Source organism: Erithacus rubecula (assembly GCF_903797595.1).
Source record: "Erithacus rubecula genome assembly, chromosome: 3".
In the NCBI taxonomy this organism is placed as follows: domain Eukaryota; kingdom Metazoa; phylum Chordata; class Aves; order Passeriformes; family Muscicapidae; genus Erithacus; species Erithacus rubecula.
The window spans coordinates 109702561-109728862 of NC_136689.1; the positions used below are offsets into that span (position 1 = coordinate 109702561).

Here is a 26302-nt window from a genome sequence, read left to right on the forward strand (position 1 = left end):
AACTGTTAAAGTTAAGAACAGTCTAAAATAAATCAGGAGCTGCCTGGTGATGCCTGCCAGGCAGCAGCTGATTGTCTCACAAAATGTCACATCATTTTTTCTGGATCACTGTAGCAAGCACTTAATTACTCTCACAAGAAGGATGAAATTATTTACAGGAGCCTAGAGATGTCAGATCTATGCTGAGGAACTCATACAGAAAAAGGGGAAAGGCTAAAATTTGTTTTATTTATTCTCTTCCAGCTGTGAACATGGCTTAATTTCAGGAAGTAGCTGTGATTTTTCCTGTGACATTTTGTGTGATTTATTTTAGGACTAAATAAAATGAAAACGGTTCTCACTGATCTGTTCACTTCATTGTTTCCTTTGAGAGTAATCAAGTTAAGAGCAAAACAGTGGGTCAGGCTTCGACCAAAACAAGTTAAATTATTTGTTCTTGAACTGTATAACAATTTATTATGAAAGGCAGACAAATCATAATATTTTAAAGTATTAATCTTCTTGCATTGCAGTGCTTTGTTTTGTCAAATCCATGCTGTTTTCTGTTTATTACCAAACCAATTTGTTCAAACACATGAATTCTTCTGAGACAGTTGTCTTTGGGCTTGCTAATATTGTAGTTTAGTATCCCAGATGAGTTTTGGCACTCACACCCTCTGTGCTTTTTGGTACTAGAGACTCATGCTCAGATTTGCAGAGGTGCTCAGACTGTGCTGGAAAAGGAGCTGAGTTGTTCCTCTCTGACCCCTCATCCTGTTTTTTCATTTGCAAATTTTTGCTCCATTTACTAATTTCCATTACCCAGAATTCTGCATGGTAATGCGCAGGGCATCTATAATTTTTATATTAGAATAAGAGGGTTAAACAATATTTCTCAGTTTACATCCAGATATTCTGAATGGTTTGGCATGGAATAGTTTTCCAGTCATAAGATTGACAAAGTGAGTCACAGCCCTTAAAAGCCAAGGACATTTCTTCCTAGCATTTATTCAACTAGCATAACCTAATGTTCACTGAAATGTTTGATTCTGAAGATGGTTGCTGTTTTGATGACAGACAAGTCGTTCTCGTTGCACTGCATTTATTCTGTTCATACAGACTGTGCAGATAAATGCATGCACTGCATTTCAGTACAAGAATAGCGTCTTATTGAATAATTTACCTGGAAAACAGTGGCATGGTCTGGTTATAAAATTGTTTCAGACTCATAAAAAAACTATGCTCTCTCATTTATCCCTCTGGGTTCTAAACAGGCACACTTTAAACAGGTTCTTACCAATCGTTCCAAATCATCAGGAGAAATAAGTTGGAAGTGTTACAGAACAGAGGAAGAGGTTAGGCTATTGCAGACATGACAATTTCAGTTCCACCTTGTCTTTTCTGTGTTTGGTCAGGAGGTAAGTTTGAAATAAACTGCAAGAAGGAGATTGAACAAGGCATTTTGTCTGCCTAGGAGGAGAACATGGTCTTTCAAAGCAGTAGTGTAACCGCGGGAATCAAGCCTCAAGTATGGCCATGTAAGTGAGTGGGTTCAAACAGTGATGCACAAAGATGGGAAACAAAAGTAGAAATGTCCAAAATTCTGTCCATTTGGAGTGCTGCTCTCCCTCTCTCAGGACAATTCTTGAATCCAAAGCAAAGTGCAGGGCAGGGAAACATGGTAGGCAGCCCTGGAGTGCCCTGAAGAAAAGCCCAGCCTGCAGAATGGAGAGTCAGTGTCTCTGTACATCAAACAGGAGAAACATGGTTTCACAGAAGCACGTTAAGCACCTCCCCCAAAGCTCTGTAACTCTAGGTTGGATCTTTGTTGCGGTTTTTTGTTATTGTTTATTAGGTTTTTGTTTGTTTGGAGTTTTTTGTTTGTTTCTTTATTTCTTTGTCTCATTGAGACCCTCTGTCTGACTTGTAACTCAGTATCTGCAGCATCAAAGGAGACCTAGGAACTGATACCATTTGTTATGATCCTTCAAGCCTAAAGCAAGTATGACATTCAGCCAGTAACTTATGCTGTCTGTAATTACAGTCTCTCTAATCTAGATACTAGATACTAATAAATACTCCTCTAGATACTCCTCTGGGGGGTAAAATTGCAGAAGGCATCTCTGAACTAAAGATTGTTAGCAAGAGATTGTTCGAGGAAACTCCAGGACTTGCTCCTTACTTCCACACGGATACTCACTTTTACATAACAATCTGACCTCCTTAAAAGAGTGGTACCACTGATAAATCAGTACACTGGGATAGATAACACCTGAATTTTTCCCTTTTTCAAAATACGTTCATCCCTTCTCCTCACTATCATTCTTATCAAATCAGCTCCTTTTCCTCTCATCATCATTCCTATGTCTTTTTAAGATGCTGGATAAATACTTCACCAGCTCAATCTAGTTTGTAAATAATACAGAGTTTTCATACAGCACCAGTCTGCAACATTCTCATTGATACTGCCCTTTAACCTCATACTCTTCAGCAGTCTCTCATTGCCTGCTGTTTATAATTTTGTTCTTCTTTTTCAAAGGAATCATAGTGTATTTCCCCTTTCATGTTCTCCACCACCAGTCCTACAAGTGAATTATATTTTCTCCCATCAGGCTTTTAACATGACTGCATAATTTTCTGATTGATCCATATTTTGTAAGGTCCAAAACCTGATGAAAATTAATGGCAGAATCACAGCGTCTTCCTCAGGAATCTTGTCAAGCTGGAATGTTACTGTGCAGCCACATTGTGCAACCAGGCTTTCAGTCCCACTTTGAACTGCTCAAAGGTTCTGAAGCCTCGATCTGTTCAGGAACACTGGTTACAAATTTCCCTGTTAATCTCCTTGTCTGAATCAGCTCTGGAACATAACTACAAACTGCTCTCTAAGACCTAAAAATTGCATTCATGGCAGTTTTGATGTCTTCTTTAACTATATTTATGACCTTGCAAGCATGTGTGGTAAGGATCCTTTGTAAAAATAAGGTTATGTGTGACCCAGAATATCAGAGATACTTCTGCAGGTTATGGTTGAGTAGGTACCTCTTGAGTGACAGTGATACTATGAAGATATTTTTACTTTTCCTATCATAAAAAAAAAGATATATAGTTCTACAATCGATCATTTAATTTCCATATGGGCAGAGGAGAGGTGCCCTAATAGAAAAAGGAGGAAGAGTGCTTTGACACTAATCCTTAAATGCTGTTTCCCCATTCAAATAGTAGGTGCACAGTGACACCTTCTGGGAGCTTGTAATGAGCGTCCCTGAGCCACTTCCTCCATCGTCTGGAAACTCACCATTTTTGTATGTAGAAGGGAATTTTTTCTGATCAACATTTTGACCAGAGATTTACTACAGGGTCTATCATGTCGTCGCTGGCACATGCACTAACAGAACATGGTCGTGATGGAAGAGATTTTGCTTTTTAAATCAAGACCTGTAAGGATTTTCAATGATTCTAAGTAATTCAAAGGTTTGGGGGGGGGGGAGGAATAGAATTAGAGATGACTGCTAACCTCATGGTTTAAAACAAAATGTAGTTGGCATTATATTTTTAATTATTTAATGTCATACATCAAGTGAGAGGATCAGACAATGTAGTGAAGATTCAATTTGCCAAACATGACAAGTTAAAGTAATGAGTTTCTTAGCACATTTGCACTTCAGCATAGGTTTCATTTTTGTGTGTGCCACACTGCAGTTTCTAATTAGACCTTCTCTGCCCAAGCCACCACCTTCCTGTGTAGTCTGTAAATCTGCCAAAACCTCTGCATCACGAATTATGCCACAGAGCATGATCCCAGGGCTCACAAACCCCACAGATCTGCACCCATCAGCTGGACTGGGCCAGAATGGGGAGTAGAACACCACTGAGCTGAAACCCAGCATTCAGTGCTATTGCTGGAGAAAATATCCTTATATCAAATATTGAATTCCATCTCAAATGTTATTTCTCTTTAAGTTTCCTCTGCCTTAGAAGTAATAAAGATGTGATATGTAGGAGTGGAAAAGAAACAGAGCTGTGAGAAGAGACAGCAGAGGCTTCCTGCAGCTTTGGAGCAGACACTGACTGATATAAATACTGAAGCTAAGGGTTTTGTCAGAATATACATATGGGACTGGACAACCCTGAGAAAATACAGCACCGTAGAAAACGACCTTGCAGTGATGAAATAATTATCTCAGCACTAAGAAGAGCCATCACCTGCAAAAACATTCTGCCTGCACTGAGATCTAAATCAAGTCTAACCATTCTAATAACATTTCAAGCCTTAATGTAATGCAATCACAGGTTTTAGCAACAGATCTTGGGGAAACCTAATCCTCCAGCAAAAGGCTGAGGTACCCTGTGACTGCATGAGTGACAAGACAGTGGGGCTTTCACAATTTAGCTTACAAAATAAATTCTACTGATTAATTAACACACCACTGTCAATGCTGATGAAAAATTTAATACTAACAGGCATCCCTGCATGTAGGACAGCTTAGTTAATGCTCTGTGGAACCATGCCACTCTATGGTTGGTCTTACATGTTTGGAGACACCAGTTTATTCTGCCTCCCACCAATACTGAAACTTCATTTCCTACTTGAAAACAACTACTAATAGATCCATAAAGAAAAGTGGCTTATGCCTGTAAGAAACTGATGTTGAAAAATTAAAGGTATTTAAAAATTCAGCAAAGCTGTTTCCCATAATATCACAGGTATTATGTTCACTTCAAAATATGGTTATTTAAATACATGTTTTGTTTTATTTTTCTTTTTACATTTTTAGCTTTTATTAAGGGGTAAGGGAAAGCAAACACTACAATACTGCTGATGCATAAAGAAAATTAAAGTTCCTGGAAACTCATTCTCCTGAAAATATCTCCTTTCCCAGAAAAGCCTATCAACTTTCAAAATTATTTGTAACAAGTGCACTTGAATGTCAATGAAAAATGTAAAAAAATGGCTTCTTCTTCTTTGTTTGAATTGCTCCCTAATTCAGTATGAATCAGCTCCATTCAATGGTCTAGAAACTGTCTTTTAGACAATTTAAGGGAGTAATAAACACTGAAATAGACTAGAACACAAAAGCTGCCATACAGACGTGTATGACCTCTCCTTGGGCAGGGAGCAGAAGTTCAGGTATGAGACCAGCAATCAGCCCTCACACCTTAAAGGCAAACAGGCCCCAGAAGAGCTGGTAGGTGCCTTATGTCACCCATTGACCTGTGACTGCAAGAGTGCTGGAATGCAATGGTATTAAAATACAGATACATGTTCTGTGTTTTCTTTCTTATCACCTGTTCTGAACAGTGAGAACAAACTAAAAAGAAAAAATAAAAAGTTGCCATACAAGTTTTCACTAAAAATGAAATACAATTAATAAAAACAATAACAGATTTCTTCATCTCCACGAAGGCAAAATTAGAAAAAAGTGTTAACTGGATAAGTTTGCAGAAAGAAGGAGGGTGGAGTCTAAGAAACATCCAAAGGAACAATATTAAATAGCAAAGGACCTTCATATAAAACCATTCCTGTCTCATTTAGAATAAAAGAAAACTACAGCATTCTGGATAGAATTTCCTCCTAGAAGTTTATCAAGAACTTATGAGTCTAATGTGAAATATTCAGGAAAGTCAAGTAAAGGGTGAAGGTGGGTTTTCTAATGCCTGATATAATGGTAGATAATATCAATATTTAAACTAGATCTCCTGATTTATTATTTACCTTGTATGTTACAGAAAAAAGGTGCCACTATATGGGATAATTTATTAAACACACAGCTCACACGTAAACTCTCAATTTTCCACAACTTATTTTTTGAAACAGAAATAAGTGCAAGGTCAAATATACTCCCATGTCTTGCTAGATTGACATTTTGCTTTCTCTCTGTCCAGTGAAGTTGAATTAATCTGAACAAAGTAGAGCAGTAGAGGGGACCAAGAGTAAGGTCACAGAGACACATACAGTGCAAGCTGCTCTGGTGACTGAGGGAATTTTCTTTCATGCATGAGAAACACATACTCACATTCCTTCAGGGAGAGAAAGGGTTCCTGTCTGTGTCTCATCTCTCTCAACTCCAAAACCCATTTCATTGAAGTCCAAGCCTTTGTTTATGCAGTTCTGTCTCATGCAGCTGGACATCAGCCTGCATTCATCATTCAGGGAGAAAAGAAGAGGACTATGTTAACAATTTTGTGAGGACTTTATGCCTCCACACCACTCAGCTGTTTCAGGATGTGGTTGGGTACACAGTGATGCAGAGGTACCTGCCTACAGAGCAAGACAGAGTTGCCTACAAACCTCAATCACTGGAAGTTGATTAGTTAGCTTAGGTGGCTTTGTTTATCTAACACCATTTATGCTAGGGAGCATAAATACCATATTTTTATACAATACTCTGCACCATCACTATGCATCATGAATTTTGAAAAAAAAATATGTATAGCCTTCGTTAATAAGATGTTAGCAAAAACCATAGAATGGTTTGGGTTGGAAGGGACATTAAAGATTATCTCATTCCAAACCCCCTGCCATGGGCAAGAACAGATCCTGACTCTCCTGAGACAAATGGAAAGGATGATGGAGCAAGAACATACCTTCTGAGGGGTTTACACTCTGCCAGCATTCTAAACCTGAACTTGATCAAGCATTCCTGCTAAGATTAACCCTGAGACTGTAGTCTAGAGGGTTCTTAGGGGAGAAACATTTACAAGCTGAATGCAAAAGCCAGTGGTGTTAACAGGTGTTTTGAGCTTAATCTTAAAACACATAAACAAACACCTCAGTACACTTACTGAAACTTTGCTCCCTTTTTTTCTGCCAAGGAGTGAAGTGAAACAGTGTCATTTAATCCTACTTGTCAAACCCATAATATCTCCATAGGTCCATTCTGGGCCTTGGCAATTGTAGTTTGGCACAGCAATCTGTTCAACACCAGTTCTGTGTTTTCTGCCACAACCTAAAGGGCAGGGATTTGCAGAAGGGCTCCTTGCCACCAGGCAGGAGGAACACTGAGTGGGGTTGTGGGTGGGAATCAACCTTCCTAATTTTTCTGATCTCCTGGGAACCTTGTCCGGTTTCTGCCATAGTTCACCTCTCCAAACAGACCTAGGGGAACTCTCTGCTGCTAAGCAACAGCAAGCTCTCCTTCTGTGTAGGAATGGCAGCTTTCCCCGCTGATTTCAGCTCTAACAAGCACCTTCCCTGGCATCCATGGCACCACAGCCGTGTTCTCCATTGTTGTGGCAGTGCCTTTGGCCTTCTAGGGCAGCACCATCACTGAGGGAAGGGCTTTCTTCACACTGTGTAGCCTTCAGCTCCTCTCTGTCTCTTCGATGTCTGGTTGTAGGCCAGAAATAGGCGCAGTGTTTTGACATGGGCTAAACCTTGATGAAATAATGAAGCCCCAAACAAAAACAGGTAGAAATCATTGCTAGACAAAAGGGAAGCAGAGTGGTGATTACTGTCTGTTCCTCCTCGGGGCCCGTGCTCCATCAGGGTGGCTCCCTCTCTGCAGGACAATGACACTAGGCAAGGAAGGGCAAGGTCACTCTACCCTGACGCCCGCAGATCAGGGCGGGCCCGCCGAGCTACCCGGCCACGGCAGGAGGCGGCGGGGCAGGATCAGGACCCTGGACAGGTCCGGGCGGCGGTGGCTCTACCGGCCCCGCAGCTCCATCCGCCGTCTGCGGGTGGCTTTTCCGGCGGGGATTTTTTGGGAGGTGCTCTTTGGGTGTAGGTTTTAAGTGGCCAAATTCATCCTCGTGCTCTTCTGGCACTACGGCCAGCCCCGAACCCCAGTGGGTACTGGCCAGTGGGTACAAGAGCTGTCCTCCAGCCCCCACCTGAAGGACCGGATTAGAAAAGTTAAGAGGACAGCATGTACGTGGGGGCGAGGGCAGCAAGGTGTGATTTCACGGCTGCCACCACTCCAACCCTCATCTTAGCACTGTGGGGTGTGCTGGTCCCCGCCTGCCCCCTCGGTGATGCTCACTTTGTGTTTCTCTTTCTTCTCTTTCTCTTCCCGCCCGTCCCTCCGCTCCCACACCTCCCCCGCTCGCCGCAGACTCCGAGGCCTGCCAGGCCCCTCGCCTCGCTGCCAGCTCTGCTCTCCAGCCCCTTCCTGCGGCCGCAGCTCCCCGCCCGCCGGCCTTGCCCGCGCTTCGTCTCGGCGCCCCGTCGAGCCGCCGCGGAGCCGCGCTTGTGTCCCGCGGGCTTGGCGGCGCTGCTGGCCGGGAGCGGGGCGCCCGCCCGCTGCCCGCTGGCCGCCCTGCTGCGGGGCCGCTGGGCCGAGCCTCGGCCGGCCCCCGCCCCGGCCCCGCCGCCGCCCCGCCGCCTCCCCGCGGAGCTCCGGAGATGCCCGGCGTGCCACGGAGCCGCGCCGCCACCCTGCGCTGCCCCCGAGCCTGCCGGCGCCGTGAGTACCGCTCCCGGGCCCGCGTCCACCCCTGCCTTCTCCTGCTGCTCCCCGCGCCAGGGAAGCCGCTGGCCGCCCACGTGCCGGCAGCCGGCACCGGCGTGGGAGTCTGGGGAGCGCAGGGCGAGCTCGGCGGCACAGCCCCCGGGCTCCGCAGCGAAACCCGCTGGTTCCATTCACCATCCCCAGCGCCCCCGGCTCCGCTGGCGGCTCCTGCGGCCGCGCTGCTCCGCACCCGGGAGCAGAGCGGGCGGGAAGGGAATAGCCCCGACGGCAACCCGGTACCCAGCTCCGGAAACCGGGAACGCGCAGAGCGTTCACACACCCGATCAGTCTTGGTTTCACTGGAAGACAGTGTCGGTCTGCCCGGGAACGGCGGAGGTGCTAGCAAGCCGCAGTCGTCCCGTTAACCCTTGCCCGGCAGACGGCTGCTCGGGGGTGGAGGTGGCGGATCACTTAGGGAGAGAATCCCCTAAACGTGGCGATGTTCCTAGGGGCGGCTCTGAGGAGCGCGGTGAGCGCCCAGCGCGGCCGCCCCGGCACACGCCTTGCGCGGAGCCGCGCTGCCGCAGCCGTGTCACACCTGCCCCGCCGAACGGGAGAGGAGAGCCGGGAGAGCCGCTGGAAGGCAGGAGGCGGCTAGGGGAGAGGAGACGTGTATCTTAACATGCAGTTGCTTAAAATGCTAGCATGTTTCCAGCCCCGGCTTGGCAAGCCCGGCTCTCCTCTAAGGCATCTGTGAACACTGAAGCATCAGCACCGAGCCCCACGGCGGCACCGCCGCCTCTCCAAGCCCTTCCCACTCCCTCCCATCAGCGCACACACACACACAGGCACACGCACACACACTCTCCACTCACACGCTCTCCCGCCGATCTCTCCGGGATTTCTCCCTGCGGCTCCTGTCCCATGGCTCCCCCCGCGCCCTCCCCAGTCCGCCGCCGCGGTGCGGGCACTGCTGCGTTTAATCCCATTGCAAACCGGCTCTGAGCCGTAGCAGCCCCCGGTGTTCGCCTAGCCAGGGGCGACCCGTAGCAGCGCACCCCGTCGGGCCGTGCCGGGGCGGGGAAGGCGGGCTGCCGGCCACGCTGCTCCGGCTCCGGCCACGGCGAGCGAGCCCACCCGCGGCCGCGCCGTGAGTCGAGCCCGCGGGGGCCGGGCGCATGCGTGGGGCTGGCGAGCCGCCGCTCCCGGTCGCCCGGCCCGCCGGGACTGGAGGGGAAGCGTGCGAGGACGCCCGGCCGGGCCCCGCCGCCGACACTGTGAGTAGCGCTCGGTCCCGCCCGGCGGCAGCCGGGCTCCGCATCCCGCGCTCCGGGCACCGCGACCCCCGTGCCGCAGCGGGAGCCGCCCCTGGTGCGGCGGGGCGGGGCGGGACGGGACGGGACGGGACGGGACGGGACGGGACGGGACGGGACGGGACGGGACGGGCGGCGGTGCCGGCGGCGGCCCCGCGGCCGGGACGGGACAGCGGTTGTGGCCGCCGTCCCCGGGACGAACGGCAGGGACTCGGGGCCAAAGGCGTTGCCCCCGGGTCTCCGGGAGGGTCGGGAGCTGCAGCCCGGGAGCACCCGGCTCTGTCCCCAGGAGCTCTCAGCGCAGAGCCCGGGTAGCGCCCGGCTGAGCTCGGCGCCGGGAGCAGGGTCAGCATCCCTCCCTGGAGCGGGATCGCACCCGGGGCCGCTTCACCTCCCTGCCCCAGCGCAGGTAACACCCGGGCTCGGTCCCTGCCATGAGCTCAGGGCCCTTTGCCTCGTCTCACGATCGGCCCAAGATGAGGCAGCATCCCTGCCCCCGCCCCACCGTGAAGGGTCCCGCGGGGCGGCTGCTCTCGGAGCCCGGGGCTCCCCTGCCAAGTTAGAGAGAAAAGCAGCAACAGGCGACTGCTTCCGTAGAGAGTCTTCCAGCACCAGCCTGCCTATTCAAGCATCCTTAGAGAAGAGAAAGCCCTTCCTGAGCTCTGTCATTAGGTAATGTCAGTGGGTAAGAAAAAGCTTGTAACGAAAATCGGACACAAATACAGAAACTGAAATAAGATTATCCTTGTACACTCCAGTAAGGACCTACAGTAATTTAATAGCCGTGTAATTTACTTGATGCAACTGTTCCATTATTCCATTTTTTGCTGTTGGAAAATGTAAAACGAAAACTTTTCATATGGCACTCGTCGCTATGACGTAATGGCAGGGAGTCTCCTTGTACCTCTGTTGCACAAACAGAATGTCAGCATCAAATCCAGTGCTCTACAGAGCTATTGCTGTGGAGGTATCTACACCACTGCTACACACTGTATTACAGGACCAGAAACAGTAAACACCAGTTTGACTAAACGGAATACCAGCATCATTATCTGCCAGGAGATTCCTGGCTGTGATTCCTAAAATTAGGAACGTCATATTAAAATTAGGAGTGTGTGTCTAAACTCAGAGCCAGCTGAACATAACACTAGCACTATGTTTTATAAAATGCTCAAAGGTGAGAGAACAGTTATTTTATTTTCCCTTTAATTTTATTATCTGCTCCTCGCATCAATGCTTACTTTAATAGCTTTACTCTGGGCCCCAAATATTTAATCACAGAAGCATCCCCTAGGCTGTTTTACACCTCTCTACCCCTCGCTTAGAATTGTGAACTTATTTCAGAGTGAGAAGTGGTATGTAAGGACAGAGCTTAAAGTACTGGGAAGGAGTTTTCAGGCTCCTGTAGGGTGCCTGTTTCTCTTGGACCTCAGGTCAAATGTTGATGAACTTGAAACATATAAGCAACAGAAATTCATCCCATCTTCTTTTCACTAAGAAAAGTGACCAAGGAGACAGCGTCTTGGAAATACCCTGGAGATCTGTCATTCAGAAGTAAGAGGATTCTTAGCTAGAGGTTCATTACTCCTCACTTGCTGTTGTCAAAACTTGCCAAAACAGGTGAAGCAAGGATGCTCAGAAAGTGTCATGGCTAAAGTGAATGTGTGCTAAGCCAAATCCTGACCTTCCTTCAGTATTAAATTGTCTTTGGCACTGCTTCTCCTGGCTGACGCTGCCGGCTGGCACTGCAGCCGAGCTCTCCAGGCAGAGGGTTGCTGTCACAGTGCCTGCCCTGCAGAGCAGCAGATGCCAGCGTAGTACAATCCGAAGTGAATCCCGACAATCGGAATCAATAGGAAACAGCGTGTGAATCACCGCTTAATGCACTCCAGAGTGAGTCATGCCGATTCAAACCAGCTTTCAGACCAGTACAATGTCAGTCAGCTTCTCACACAGTTCAATGTGAGTCAGATCTCAGCACCGAGTACAATGTGAAATGAGTCACTGACTAATACAGCGCCATGTGCCTCCAGTACCCGGTGCGAGTTGTCAGAGCTTCTGCGTGATATGAGTCACTTCATAGTACAGTAAAACGGGCTTTTTGGAGGCCATTCATAATTAAGCACATTGCAACCGAGCACTCAGGAGGAGATAATGGAAGTGAGCAGAGTAAACTGCTACAGGCACCAGTTTCACTGCATAGTAGAGAGGTTTGTAAGATATTAGGATGAATGATTTTAAAAAATGTTATTGTTTCTTAAAAAGAGGCTGCATAAAAATAACTAGAAGCAGGTACTTTCTCTGACATCAGAGCCAGCAAAAGCAGGGTTAAAGCAGTGGTAAAAATCCCAGCACTGGAGAAGCCTGTGGGGTTTTAAGTTGGTTTTTCTTCCAAGTGAGCTGAGCAGTTAGTGTGATTGACATACATCCACTGAGGCTGACCCCAGCTGCTACAGAAGACAAGGCAAGGGATTCTGACAGCTTGTGCTGTACAGGGGAGAAGATCCTGACACTGATTTAACTTAATTGCAGTTTGTAGTGACCTAGTTTGTGAAGGACTCAGCATGGGATGAAGTTATAGCCATACTTAGATTCATCCTGCTCCACTGTCATAGCATCCATATTATCAGCTGGACAGAAACAACAGGTTGCTTTTGTTGCTTTTTCTATGCAACTGGTAAAGAATTCTTTCATGTCTTTCCCTTATTACGGGAGAAATAATGGCTGTGACACTCCTAATTACATGTTAGAGTAATATTTTCAATTAAGTCTCTTGTGATAAAATCCAAACTAAAGAAATTCTTTATCTCGAGGAAATGTAGGGCATCTCTCTAAAACAAACAAGCAAACAAAAACAAAACCCCACAAAAATCCCATTGAAGCCCCAAGTGACTGGGTTTCTAACAGGAAAGCCAGATTTTACTCAGAGAAACACTTTACTGGAGGAAGTTTTTGCAGAGAGTGGCCTCATGTGGTAACAAACTGGGCAGAACTGAATACCAAAGAATAACGAGCAGAAGACATCTAAGGCATTGGTAGAAAAATACCTGTTAAAGATGACATGATCAAGGCACCATTGCCTGTTACTATGTGGGTGTAATACCCTTTCAGCCATTCCTTTTGAAATGTAAAGCAATGCTTTCAGCTGGATAGATGAACTCTGCTCCTCTGAGCTGCTTCTACTCTGGGAAAATAAATCAAGTGAAACATACAAAGGTACTCAGTTTCTGGATATTTGATGTGAAAGTGTCCCAGAGCTGTTAGTTACAGGGTAACACTTTCACTTGCAGCTTCATCCACTGAAGCCTTTAACAGACTTGGGCAGAGCAGTGACATAAAAATCTAGTTTATTCCATGTGCTGCCAGTCTCCTTTCTGCTAACCTCTGTCCTGCAGTCACAAACTCTCAACCATTTCAGCCACCCCACTATAATGTGGGAAATCTCCAGTAATACAAAATAACTTTCGAGGAGCTCTTGCTCTTAACCTACTAAGTGGGCAATCTGACAACTATGCCTAAAGCATGTGCATATGTGTGGGCGAGTTCATTAACATATATTAGAATTCTTCTCTGTCTAAAATAGCACACTGCTTGATGCAGAAATCCTGCTTGTCATATTTGTCAATGAAAGGGAAGAAGCACGAGAATCAAGTTTCCTGTTCATATTTCACTTGACAGTGAACTGCCACAGGCTTCAGTGGGAGTTTGTTGCAGCCCCAAATATATCTGAATTGTTAAAAAATAGATTTAGAGATTTATTTGGAACTTGACCCCAGTTGCAAGCCTCTTATGACATTAGTAGATAAGAACAGAATCTCTTCCAACTCACTGGTTATCATTACTGGGAGGATCCAAAGTCAAAGCAGCAACTATGAGAGTTACATAACCTCACCTAAAGCTTGCTGACACCAAGAGGTGGCTTTCATTATTTTAGTGGAGTTTGGATCAGGCCTAAAGTATTTACTGAAAAATAACTGGACTGTATGATCCACATCTGTGCCCTCACTCCAAGTGGCTGTCAGCTGGTGTTCCAGCACAAGGTTTTCCAGGCTGTGGAGTTACTGGGGAAGCTTCATGCTGTGGCCATGCAAATCAGCCCCAAGGACAAGCTGAAGTTCTCTCACACCTGTGTACAAGGAGGAAACATTATGTCTCAGTAATTAAGTTTAAGTAGTAGAATCTTTGCACTCTGAGCTGAAAAAATGTCATTGTGTTTTAGTATAAAGTGGGGATAAAAGTATAACATTTGACCTACAATCTTCTGCATATTCCTGGGTTTGAGATTCTCTTTTTTATTTGGTTGAGGTTTAGTTTTGTTTTTTAAATTGACATTCGTGGCTTAATTTTAAATATTTCTCCTTTGGGAATGCTATTTTCTTGGTAGCCCACCTTTATGCTGAGAAATTAGCAAATATTATAAATGTTACAACTAAGCCAAATATCACTTGAGGTGTTTTTAACCAGGGAAATAATTTTCACTTCCGACCTTTACACTCCTTTGTGTTTATAAGGAGAAATGGAGAAATGCTTCATAATCTGAATGTCAGAGGTATGCTTTGGAGTGGAAAAGGTATGACAGACATTCTTGTTTCACCACCTCAACATTATTCTTAAGGCATACAGTGGTTTTGCCACTATTGTCAAAAGTAGCATCTCAGATGCTTCCTTAAATCCTTGGACATTTTTAAAATTATTTATTAGCATTCAATAATATGAGCACATAATTTTTTATATGATTCATAGATGCTATCTAGCAGGATAACAAGCAAGAACACGTGCCATTCGTTTTCCTCTATTTTTGTTTCATTGCTCTTTAGGGACAGTTTCATAATGGACTAAATTTGTTGTTAGTGTTACATAGAGAAGGACAACTCTTTCCTTGGGAGATCCAGAGACTCTGCACCTAGGCATCTGCAGAGATGTTGCATTAGATTGACTTGAAACAATGAACCAGCCAGAGACAAACAGATCACCTCAACTCCTACTCCCTGTTCTCAATTAAGTATTTGACTAATGGGCACTCTCCATGTGGAATTTGGATGGTTCTGTGGATTCCTCCAGGCAGAACCCCCTGTACCTAGACAATCATGTTCCAGTGTGCTGATTAATACCCAGGGTGGAGGATATCCAGAAACTCCAAAGGTACAAAATAAACCAAATTCTGCACAGACTGCAGGTAGCTAGAGGAGATTTGTAAGTGGCCAGTCACTTGTCTGCAGTCAGAAGAAACTTCCCGAAGATGCAAAAATATTCATGCAGGATAAACTCATATACACAATTTAGAAGATGTTTTGTAGCTCCAGACAATCACAAGGGATGGATCATGCATGTGCTGGAGTGGCCCAAGGCCAATGTGTAGGATCTGAGCAGTAAAGCAGGTAATCCCAGAGCCTCTTGTGGTCCAGCCAAAACCACCACTTTGAGGACCTATACAACAGAACCCTCTTGCCTTCTAGATGCTGACTGTCCAGTTCAAGGATTTGATTCCTCACAGTGACTCAATGTTAGCAAAATTAGACCCTACTGACTGTTCATGTTATACACAATTAGCAATTGTGTATTATCAATTGGCTAAAACCACACCCAGTCTGAGTATAAACAGAGCATGAGATGGTAGGGGTTGAAGTCCTTTGGTTAAAGGTATCTTATACTGTTCCACCAGTAGCCTAAAAGTATTTTTGTACTCCTCAGAAAACATGTGCAGGAAAGCAATCCATCTCCAGTTTTCTAATCTTCTGTGTTTTCTTCTTTAACCCACTTTCACACAAGGGACATTCCTGCTCCAGATGGTGGGGACAGAGAAGGCAGACTCCAGTTCTCAAAGCGCAGAGAACATCCAGTACAGAGGGATTTCATACAATTTTTTCATTCCCATAGCACCTTCAGAGAGGTCTGGAAAACCAATGTCCCAACAATTACCAACTGTAAAATTACATTAATAGCAAACCTTTTCACTACGAAGTCTAAAAACACCTTCTCCTTTTTGTCCTGAAGGAGCCTGAAGTAGTCTACTGAAGGCAAAATAATATCCACCTAATTTCCCACAGATCCACAAATCAATCAAGCAATTGCTTAAATTGTTGCTAATGTGGACTATACTATAAAGGAGCAAGGAATTTTGTTAATTCCTACAAATAATATTCACTGGAGTAATTAATAAATCTCCTACCCATTCCTGCACACAGCACAACTCAAACCAGCCTGGCAAGGCTCATTACACAGCTCTGGTGGTTGCAGCAAGAAGCAGTGAAGCATGATGGAAAACTTCCATGTCCTGCAGTGAAATTCTGGATATATTAGAAGCAGCAGAAAGATACCTACATACATAAAATAAGGCTCTTCTGAAGTTAGGAAAACAGTTCTGAGACAGATCACTTATTGCTTGTTCTGTGAACCTGACCAGCCTGACACAGTTTTGTCCTATGGGACTTAATACTGTGTGCACCAAAGGAGTTTCTACAACTCTGTAATAACCTGCACCACTGCTCAGCTATCTACCTTGCCATCCTATAACATTGACCCTGGATCATACTTAGCCCAGGCTAACTCATTGTTAATGTGAATTAGAGATATGAATGTGTGAACATAAAACATCTCAGAAGTAAGAGTGGATGTATCAGGCTATACAAACAGCATATATCTGAATCCAAGTTACATTTTTCTAATCAATAATAATTGTTTACTGTTCAAAGCAGCCTAAATATTGTTAGATATATGATCCATCCAAAACTTTAGAGCTACTGCTCTCTAACTGAAAGATGAAAATGCTCAATTTAAAAAAGTATAAGTATCTGGAAGGAAATTAATACTTATTCATTCCATTCACATGAATCTGAAGCTGAAAGAAATCAATCTGCATCTACAAATGCCTTCTACATTTTAGTTATCCTTCCACATTTTGAAACAAGATAGGTTGGGAAGGGACAGTTGGAAGCCTTGTTCTTTTTCTGATTTTCTACTTCTGGTCATTTAGGCATTGCTTGTCAGATTGGGCCTTTGGAGTTTCAAAATGGGTTATAATTTCTATCTATATTGTTGTTCTTGTATTTCATTCTTCCTGCTACACAGGTGCATCTTCTGCTACCGTGGCATGCATTTGTCTCTTGGGAGAGTGGGTGGTTCTCACAAATACAAAAACTATTAAGCTGTACAAGACAGAAATAAATTCAACATTAAAACATCACAGCAGCAAAATGTAATGCTGCACTCTGCTAAAATAACATTCTTTCTTCTCTTGACACTTCTGTCAAGTCCATGATACCACCTGTACATTGCCCCTCAAGTTAAAACAGTATTTCCTAAACCTGGATGAACATTTTAGAAAGGAAAGCAACTTTTAACCCCCAAGTATTTATCTATCTCATTAGATTCAAGTCTGATATATTTTAAAAAAGAATTCAAAATTGGTAGCAGCTAATTTTAATTCCCCTACAATTGTCATGGCCTCAAAGAAGATTTAACAATCTGAAACAAACCTACACACAAAGGGATCTCGTGACAGAGGATGACTAGCTATGTATCCAAAAATCAAATACAAATAAAATGAAGAAAGCCATACTCATCTTTATACAAGCTAGCATTTAATCTCTCAAAGACATCTGTCACTTACATATGGCACAACTTTCAGCATAACAGGGAGAGCACTATTAAGTGCTGTAGAGCAAATGTGAAGCTCAGCAATAGGTCAGAAACAAACAGGGACTTCAAGGGGACTTGTCATTTCATCAATGTCACTTATCTGCACAATCTGCAAAATGCAGTCTCCAAAAAGGCTTCCTACAACTGTGCAAAAAAATCAACCAGTGCTTCCACCAAAAATTGTTTCATGCTGTCTTCAGTTGGGGGTCTCAGTGAAAACCATGTAATTATTATCTAGTTTTGTGATTCCTCCTCATCTTCAAAGAAGCATAGAAAAAAACATTTTTTAAAACTGTGGCAGTCAGATCTTTAATGGAGAAATGAGCACTGGCCCTTCCCATTTTACTACAAAGGGAATCAATAGGTTTGAAATATCCTCAATATTCACCAAAGGCCAGAATTTCAGGAGAGCTCAGGTGTCTCACTCAAGCATCATGAAGCCTGTGTATTGGCTAATCAGGTGAAAGGAAAGAAAAAAATAAAAAACAAAAACAAAAAAAACAAAAACAAAAAACAAAAAAAAAAAAAAAACAAAAAAACACACCAGAAAACAAAAAAAGAGGTCCTAACTACTTCTGTTGTGTACCATTCTCTTTAGGATGGCCTTGAAGACAAAACCTCAGGAAACCCATTTCAACTCCTAGCCTTACATACCTCTGTGCCAAGGGCTCTAGCTCTCCAAGACCCCTCATTTGTATCTTTTGTTCTCTGCATCACCACTCCCTTCTCATTGTACTCCCAGGCACATGAAGAATTCATTATCTCTTTGCCTTCCATCACAGCACTTAAATGAGTCAATCTTCCAAAGGATTCAACACCTAAGAACTTCCATGGGGAGGAAATCAGTGATTTAGCTTTTGAGTTCCTTTGAGGCTGTGGCCTTCAGCGCTTCTGGGTAAGAGTTTTAAAGCAAACAAGAAAAGAAAAAAGAGCGAGTTGTTTCTTATTTCCCCGTTCCTTTGTTGCTTGCAGCCCATGGGATCGGAGAGGACGGAGATTCGCAAGCGGCAGATGGCTGCGCCCCCGGAGAGCCCAGGAGCTGCACAGGCTCAGCTCAGCACAGGAAACCGAGGGTCCAATGCCTGCTGCTTCTGTTGGTGCTGTTGCTGCAGCTGCTCATGGTAACCCCACTCATTCAAGCCTCCAGGGAACAGAATAGCAGGGAAGGAACACATAGCTGCTGCATAGGAGATGATAAGTCAAAGGAAACACTTGTGTAATTCTGCAGGTCTGGGACACAAAGAGATAGTTGTGCTCTACTACTAGACACAGCCCTCTACTCCAGTGTACTCCTTCTTCCCCCTGCCATTGAAACAACAGATTTCTAAAAGATTTATGTGTTCAGTATCTCTATTGTTCTTTTGTTATCAATACTGTGTAATGTTTGTGTTGTGCTGGACAGGGTCTCCTCAGCACTGAGCTTCACCAAGGCTCCCACTAAAAACTAAAAGCAATATCAGAATATGTCACAGCTTTAGATTTAGGCCTTGACAAGCAGCACTGAAGGTGTTAAAAGGAGTTAGGAGAAGGTGGAATGATTTGTAGGTCAGAAAATGAATAACCAGGTGCTCAGTACTCTTCCCCTCAAGGTAACTGGATCTGTTGTTATTAATTAGTACTGCCAACTCATGGCACTTGCAAATTGTATGAAGATAATCACTGACCAGAAACTTTTAACATTGGGTGTATTTGCTGAAGATGAAGAGCTAAGAAAAAAAAAAAAAAACCCAGAAAATCTCCCACTACAAAATTCCCATTCCTGTTAAAGAAGAAAATTTATCAATCAAATCAAAAAAGAAGGAATCACTTGATTCCTTAAATTAACAATGTATTCACTTTCTTCCCAGCTCCTCCAGATCCAAATGATTTCATTCTAAGCTGAAGTAAATCCTCTCATACTCAAAAGCCCTGTATCTGTATAGGGCAAAATGTTACTTAACAGATGAGTGTAGAACTTGCATACAAATAAACAAAATCTTTAACAGTCATAGAGTTCAGCCAAAACACTGACAGCAGTGGAATGCTTAGAAATCCACTATCCACCACATAAACACTTCAGAGCAAGCAAACCTGGCACTGAGGTGATGGGAAGTGGTGATAAATAACTTACAGCCTGGGCTAGGAATCTGTTCCACTAATGCTGTTTTCCAGCAGTGCCTTGTGGCAAATGCTCTGGAGATCACCTTCAGAAGGCAAGGAAAACAAACTGATCATTCCTTGCTATTGTACTCAGCTCACCAGAAGCCAAGAAGCACAAAATTCTGCCCTCCCTAATGCAAATAGTGAATATTTTGCAAGGACAAAATGCTGCTTGGAGGTTTGGGGTTTTTTGAGAGATGCCAAGAACTCTGGCTCTGATCCTGCCAAGCTTTTCAGCAGGTGCTTAGAGGTAAACCAAGGAAGAATTCAGAGAAAAATTTCTCTAGGTGGAGAATTTGTTCTCCACCTGTACAGGATCAGTTTGCTATCGGCAGCAAATAGGTTTGCTACTTATTGCAACTATGTTAAAACATCCCATAGAAATTCTAATGCCACTTCAACAGCTGCCCAGTGCAATTGCCAGTGGTTCAGTCCAAAGCTGCAGTACACAAAAATTGTTTTCCATTAAAGGAAAAAATAAGACACATTTATGTACTAAGTCGTGGTGTGTAAAATTTGCATTTTACCTTTTAAATTGTTGATAAAGTGGTTTTTGTCCCTTTTTGGTATTTTGGGTTTTTTTTTTTTTGCGATTTTACCTGATATTTTCCAGGATACTAATTTTCTGTGCATCTCACTATTCAAACAATTGAAAGAAAGCAATTTACTCAATAGGGTTTGTGAAAGTACCCAAATTTCACGATGCTTAAAATTCCTATTTGCTTTTCAGAATCATCTGGGAAACCAATACAGGCTCAGAAACAGAGCAGCTTGTTTCAGCTTTAAAATAATTTCTGATTTTTTTTCAAACAATTGTTTTCTAGTAGCAAGAAATGCAAAACAAACCATAATTAAGCTATTTATATTCCCCATTCATAGACCATTTCCTCAAAATAGCCTAAGCTCTTGGAACAGAAAAATTATGAATAGGAATAAAAATAACAGTCTCCATGAGTCATGCAGCTGAGCTGCTGAACATCCAATATTCAGCATATTCTTAATAGTAGATTCAGAATGAACTGAAATGAGTCTCTCAGCTGGATGCTCAGAGCCTGTGCTCATTCCTACAGTCAAACCCAAGCCTGTTACTCTCACAGACCCCGAGAGGATACAGTACTGCACTAGTCTCTTTATTGTTTCCTTGTACATTTCTAGGGAGAGAGACTGCCTGGAAGAATTTTTTGAAGCATGACATGGTCTTTTAGGAGGGCTTTTGTTATTTCTTTGGTCTTTTTCCTTTCCTGTGCATTATCCTGTGAAGACTATTCCTTTCTGTGGGTCTGCTGGCTCCCCTCAATCCAAAAGTAGGTTTGACAGGACTATCACTTCTTGTCTGTGTGTGAGGAATACATATCACTTTACATATTCAAAAGAGGCCAGAACCACTGGTAAAAAGGGTAATAAAGGCTTGAGACTCATATAACCTATCAGAATAAGAACCAGCACTACTACTTACTTTTTTCTCTAATTTTTTTGGGTTTTTTTCTGAAAAGGTAAGTTGAGATAGCTCATTGGCTTGACCATATGGTTCAGACACTGCTGAAAAAAAGTTTTTGCAGTATCTACTCTCCACCTTAGCAATACAAAAGCTTTCCTATGTCATCAACACATGGACTGCTGTGACAAAGAGAAAATAGGCCTCTGCAGACTATGGACTAACAGCAAAGACAGAGAAGGAGATTCCCAGTAAATAACAAGACTTCAAATAAGACTTGGCCAAGAGTTTAGAATGCAAAACAGGCAGAAAAATCCACTGGTTTAATAAAAAACCTTCCTAGAGATAAATGAGATTCTTAGAGATTAAGGCAGCAAAACTTGGAACAGTAGCATGAAAGAAAGGTGAGATAGAAATGAAGAAATTAAGTTTGATATTTCCCTAGAAGTTATATCAACTGTGTTGCCTTGTTTCAGCTGGAGGGCCCATTTCATATAAAAAAACAAGTTATTCACTGGGACCTTTTCTTCTTGACATATTTTAAGCAGCTTTAGCTTCATATGACTGCATGCCTATATGCACATGCATTTCTCACTAAGCTACTATAGCCTGGATGAACTAGAATGTAGTCCCCACTCTCTAAAAAAAAAAAAAAAAAAAAAGATTTATATTTTCAAAACCAGTTTCAAATGAAAATGAATCATCTACAACTACAAGAGAATTTTTTAAAAACTAGAGCTATCTTAACTAACATTTGATGAAAGAAGCAGGAGTTGACAGCTACTCTTATACAGGACATCAGAAACTGCCAGTGACCACTAGTGATTGCAGGAAACTTTGTTTTTGCAATGCTACACACAAGTGTTTCCATTCAGACATAATTCAAATGATATTCAGCAATGATAGATCTGCTCTGTGTTCTGGAGCTCTTTGTGCTCCAGACCTCACATTTTGATGCATGTATTTGCAATTTTCTAAGATGCAATCAATCACCACACAATCTGGCTGTATCTATATCTGAATTCTGAAAGATGCTTATCCTTCCAACATCATATACAGAAGTCATTAGCTCACTTAAATCTTGTGGCCTACTTCTGAACTCTGGCTTTCCTGTACATGGTATCACTGCTCCAAAACATCACAGCCAAGGAGAAAAAAATGTAAACAAATCCAAACCCACCTACCTTGAAATCTAACTCACCTGAAACCAGTACATCAGGTCCAGATTAAATAAAAGCATTGCACTGAGCATACACAGTACAATGGAGAATAGATCTGGTATGTGACAAAGGGTATACATGTATAAATATATATATATATACATATTTGTAGGTGTGTGTATATATATATGTATAATTGGACCTAACAGTCCTTATGGGTCCCTTCAATTTGAGATATTTTGTGGAACTATGCTCCTTCTGTAGAAAATCTTTATTATAGAATATTCAACAGCTTTCAGCAACACTCAAGGTTTATACACTTGTAAAATTAAGGTCAGAATGTAACTATGGGTAATGTGCCTATCATAAGCTTTTGTCCTTTTAGATTTTTTTTTGTTTTTAGTATAGAATGAAAAGTATCTGGTGTATGCTCAGCCTTTTTCTCTATAAAATTGACTAAAACTTTGTCCGCTACTTTGCAGTCTTACTGTTAGAAATCAAGAAGAAGACAGAGCTAGGAGAACATCTCATGAACTCCAAGCAGAGGGTATTCCAAACTGTGAGGAAAGGTATGGTCTTTATTAAGTGTTCTGTCAAGCTAAAGTGAAACAAACTCAACAAACCATACTAAGTAATTACAATTATTTACCTGAAATATGAAAATAACTATTATCTACTTTTAATTTACACTCAATTTGCAAGTCATCTGTTTTTTTATCTTTTAATGAACCAAAGGTGTGATCTTCTTTTGCTTTATTTATATACAGCACATAAGCACATCCCCACTCTCATGACAAATTAAAACCAGTATTGTAAACTGTCTCCCTTTCTCCTGAAATAATTTAAAAATACATCCTGTTCCCACCTAGCAAATATGCAAAGATCTTAACTGGCAGCATTCAACCTTACAAAAATAATAAAGTGGAGTTTTGAACATCCCAAAAGTCAGTTTCTTCAGAAATGCTCAAATAGGTAAAAGCACCTGCAAAATAGTAACATACAGGTAGGTAGCTTTCAGAGTTCTTAAATCATTGCTTCTTTATATGTATTTTCATCTAGTTTTTAGCCATAATTTAACAAGGAATATTACGGATAGAAAAAATTTCTAGCTGTTGCACAGGTACTTCTTTGCTGCAATTATTCTGAGCAGTAAACTGCAATTTCTGCATCACAGCAGAGGCAATCACCTGCATCAGAGCTTTTGATAAGCACACTTTCAAAAAGCATCTTGCAAATGTATTTACAAGAGTTTGCACTTGGATAGTTCCAGTGGGGAATCAGAACCCCATGAACCTTACAATTTTGCTCCATTGTGATGGCAGATGCCTCCTGCCAGGTGCAAACAGCTTGAGTAACAATCATTCATTTCTCTCTTCTTTTGCTCTTCTTCCTCCTTAAGCCCTGCACCCACTCTCGAAGAAGTGAATGCCTGGGCTCAATCATTTGACAAGTTGATGCTTACTCCAGCTGGCAGAAATGCTTTTCGTGAATTTCTACGAACAGAATTCAGCGAGGAAAACATGCTTTTCTGGATGGCCTGTGAGGAACTAAAACAAGAATCCAACAAAAGTGTCATTGAAGAAAAAGCAAGACTGATTTATGAAGATTATATTTCTATCCTTTCTCCAAAAGAGGTATATTGCTTTCCCTAATATATTCTTTGATGTTTCTTTGCACAGTTGGTTCTAACAGTGTGTTTAAAACTACAGCAATACTCAGGGAGAACTTTCCCCTCCCCCCCACTCCACTGCCATCAAGTAGATATTTAGGGGAAGAAGGCACCCATCACTAAGGTGAGATGGTCAAAACTACTTCCACCGGTTGTAAAGAAGCTCTTCCTATGTTACCCTGGCATGCTGATGTGGAATTTTTAGTTTGAGGCACAAATATATGGCTGATCAAATGATCCTTGCTCAACTCAAATTGTATTTGTTGGGACAAATCAGTTCCTTTCTTAGTCACACTCAGAAGGGGGTGTATACATCTCTCCAAAAGCACAGCAACCACAAATAAAGTGTTATTTTCAAAGCACAAATTTCTCAAAGAGAAGCTGACAAAATATGGCATAGAACAAACACAATGACTTCCCCAAATTTTTCAAAACTACATGTCACATTGCTGTTAGCAAATATGTCAAGTTTCAAAGACACCTCAGTACAGTTTGAATATAATCCTGCCAAGAAGGCTGGAATTTTAAATCTTCCAACATCCTTGCAAAATTGCAATTTAATTTCTTTTGATGCCAGCTATGCTCACGTGCTTATAAAAATGATGTTTAAATCTACCCAGTCTGTTCCTGCAATACTAATATCTCTCTACAGACACTAGAGACCTGAAAAAAAAAAAGAAAAGAAATTACATTTCTGTATGTTGTATAGAATCATTATAAAGCCCTACCTGTGGTTCACAGCAATTCACTCTGCTCTTTAACAGCAATTTGATTAAGCAACAGCTTCCCAGGTTACATTGTGGTTACATTGTCCACCTGCGTCATACTCTTACTCCAAATTCAGTCTCTTTACAACAGCACTAACTCTCCAGGAAATGAACTGTCACAAAGCATTACAAATGCTCTCTACTACAGAACAGGAAGTTGGTCTGGAAATAACCCATTGGTCTTAGTAATGGGATTGCAGACAGCCTTGTTCAAATAAGGTACCTCAATGAGAACATTTCTCTACCCACACTCAAGATATTACTCAATTCAAATTTTAACAGAATAATTTTTTGCATAAGTATATTTAGCAATTTTTACAGTCTTGGAGGACATCAGCTTATATGCTTTAAAAAATAGCTTTTTCAACCAATAAAACAGAACTAAGACCCCACCTGTACTATTCACCACTATTATTTACATGACTTTCTATTTTAACACACAGGTCAGTCTGGACTCCAGAGTAAGAGAAGTTATTAACCGAAATATGCTGGAACCCTCACAGCACACCTTTGATGATGCACAGCTTCAAATTTATACCTTAATGCACAGAGACTCTTACCCACGGTTTATGAACTCTGCTATTTATAAGGACTTGCTTCAGTCCTTGTCTGAAAAATCCATTGAAGCATAGAATTTTTTCTTAAATGTATTTATTTTAAAACAGACAGGACTCTGGGCTACAGAAATCCACAGGGAATTTAGAATTTATCAGATATTTACCTGAAAATAACTCAGGCAAGTTTTACTACAGACTGAATAATTTAAATCCGCACAAAGCTCTGACACAATCATCTAAGTACAGTTTCTGATTAAATTCAGTGTTACTTTGCAAAAGGAAATGAAGAGAATGAAGAAGAAACCTTGCTCAAAAATGCAGTATTTTTTCAAACACAGCAGACAATTCAGACACAAAGCTATTAAAACTTATGTCTGAGGTGCAAATACCAACTGAGCATGAAACTAAAACTGATTTTTAAGTGGAGTGTTAGAATTTTCTTGAAAACCAAACCAGTTTCCCCATCCACACTGTGACCAAAGTAAAAATACTACTGTCAATACTGTGTTACTCTAGGCAGTGCCATCACACCTGGCACAGGTACACTTCACTTGTTTTTGGTATATTTAATGCATACAAGGTGAATTAATGGAATTGGAATGGTATTCTCAAGTTTATGAAAGTTACTGGCTGAAATAATGCTGCTTATAAAAAAAAATATCTTTTGCTGAAGAATTGTTATTTTAGTACTAGAATCTGCTGAAATCATTAAGTTCCCTTTGTTTATGTTCATAAAGTCAAATTATTTATTTCAAAGGAAAACAAGTCTGGGCATTCAAATTCCAAAATAAAGCACAAGAATTCTCACATCTCTCTCTTCCCTCAGTAGGTGTTTGTAAAACCTTTCACTATTTGCTCCCAAGAGGACAGCAATTTCAAACCAGCTTGGGTTTGTAAATACGAAATTCTCCCATTCCCTGACAGATCTTGTAAAGTTTCCATTACAGATATACACACAATTTATTTAATAAAAGCAGGAAGATGGAACTTGTGTTCTGATACAGCACTATTTCAGACTGTCCAACAGCACCAGCTCTATCCAGTTATAAACCATGTTCATTTTACACAGTTAATTCCTGGTCATATCTCAAAATCAGTAATCACAGGAAATACTAGGAAGAAAGTAACTTGAATCCACAAAATCTGTAAATCTGTTACTCTAATGTCTTCTTTCTTTTAAACTACAAGATTCACTACAATTCCACTGTATTAAACTCTGGAGTTTATAGTGGATTTCCACTGAATTGTATTC

At 42.3% G+C, this 26302-nt stretch overlaps 1 protein-coding gene across 2 annotated transcripts in view; it reads left to right on the plus strand.

The window, feature by feature from the left end:
• The window catches only part of RGS20 (regulator of G protein signaling 20), a gene marked incomplete at its 5' end in the record, with an annotated part of 38519 nt that extends 12227 nt beyond the window's left edge, over positions 1-26292 (plus strand). Inside the window, 5 exons of one of the 2 annotated variants that reach the window (XM_079299874.1) lie at positions 9551-9649; positions 18296-18444; positions 22540-22626; positions 23457-23691; positions 24937-26292. In XM_079299874.1, the coding sequence (XP_079156000.1) occupies positions 9551-9649; positions 18296-18444; positions 22540-22626; positions 23457-23691; positions 24937-25125 (759 nt within the window). In that variant the 3' untranslated portion in view covers positions 25126-26292. Of the gene's footprint in view, positions 1-9550; positions 9650-18295; positions 18445-22539; positions 22627-23456; positions 23692-24936 lie in introns of those variants that run through there. The other variant, XM_079299875.1, reaches the window with a different exon arrangement.
• Between the last annotated feature and the right edge of the window lie 10 nt (positions 26293-26302).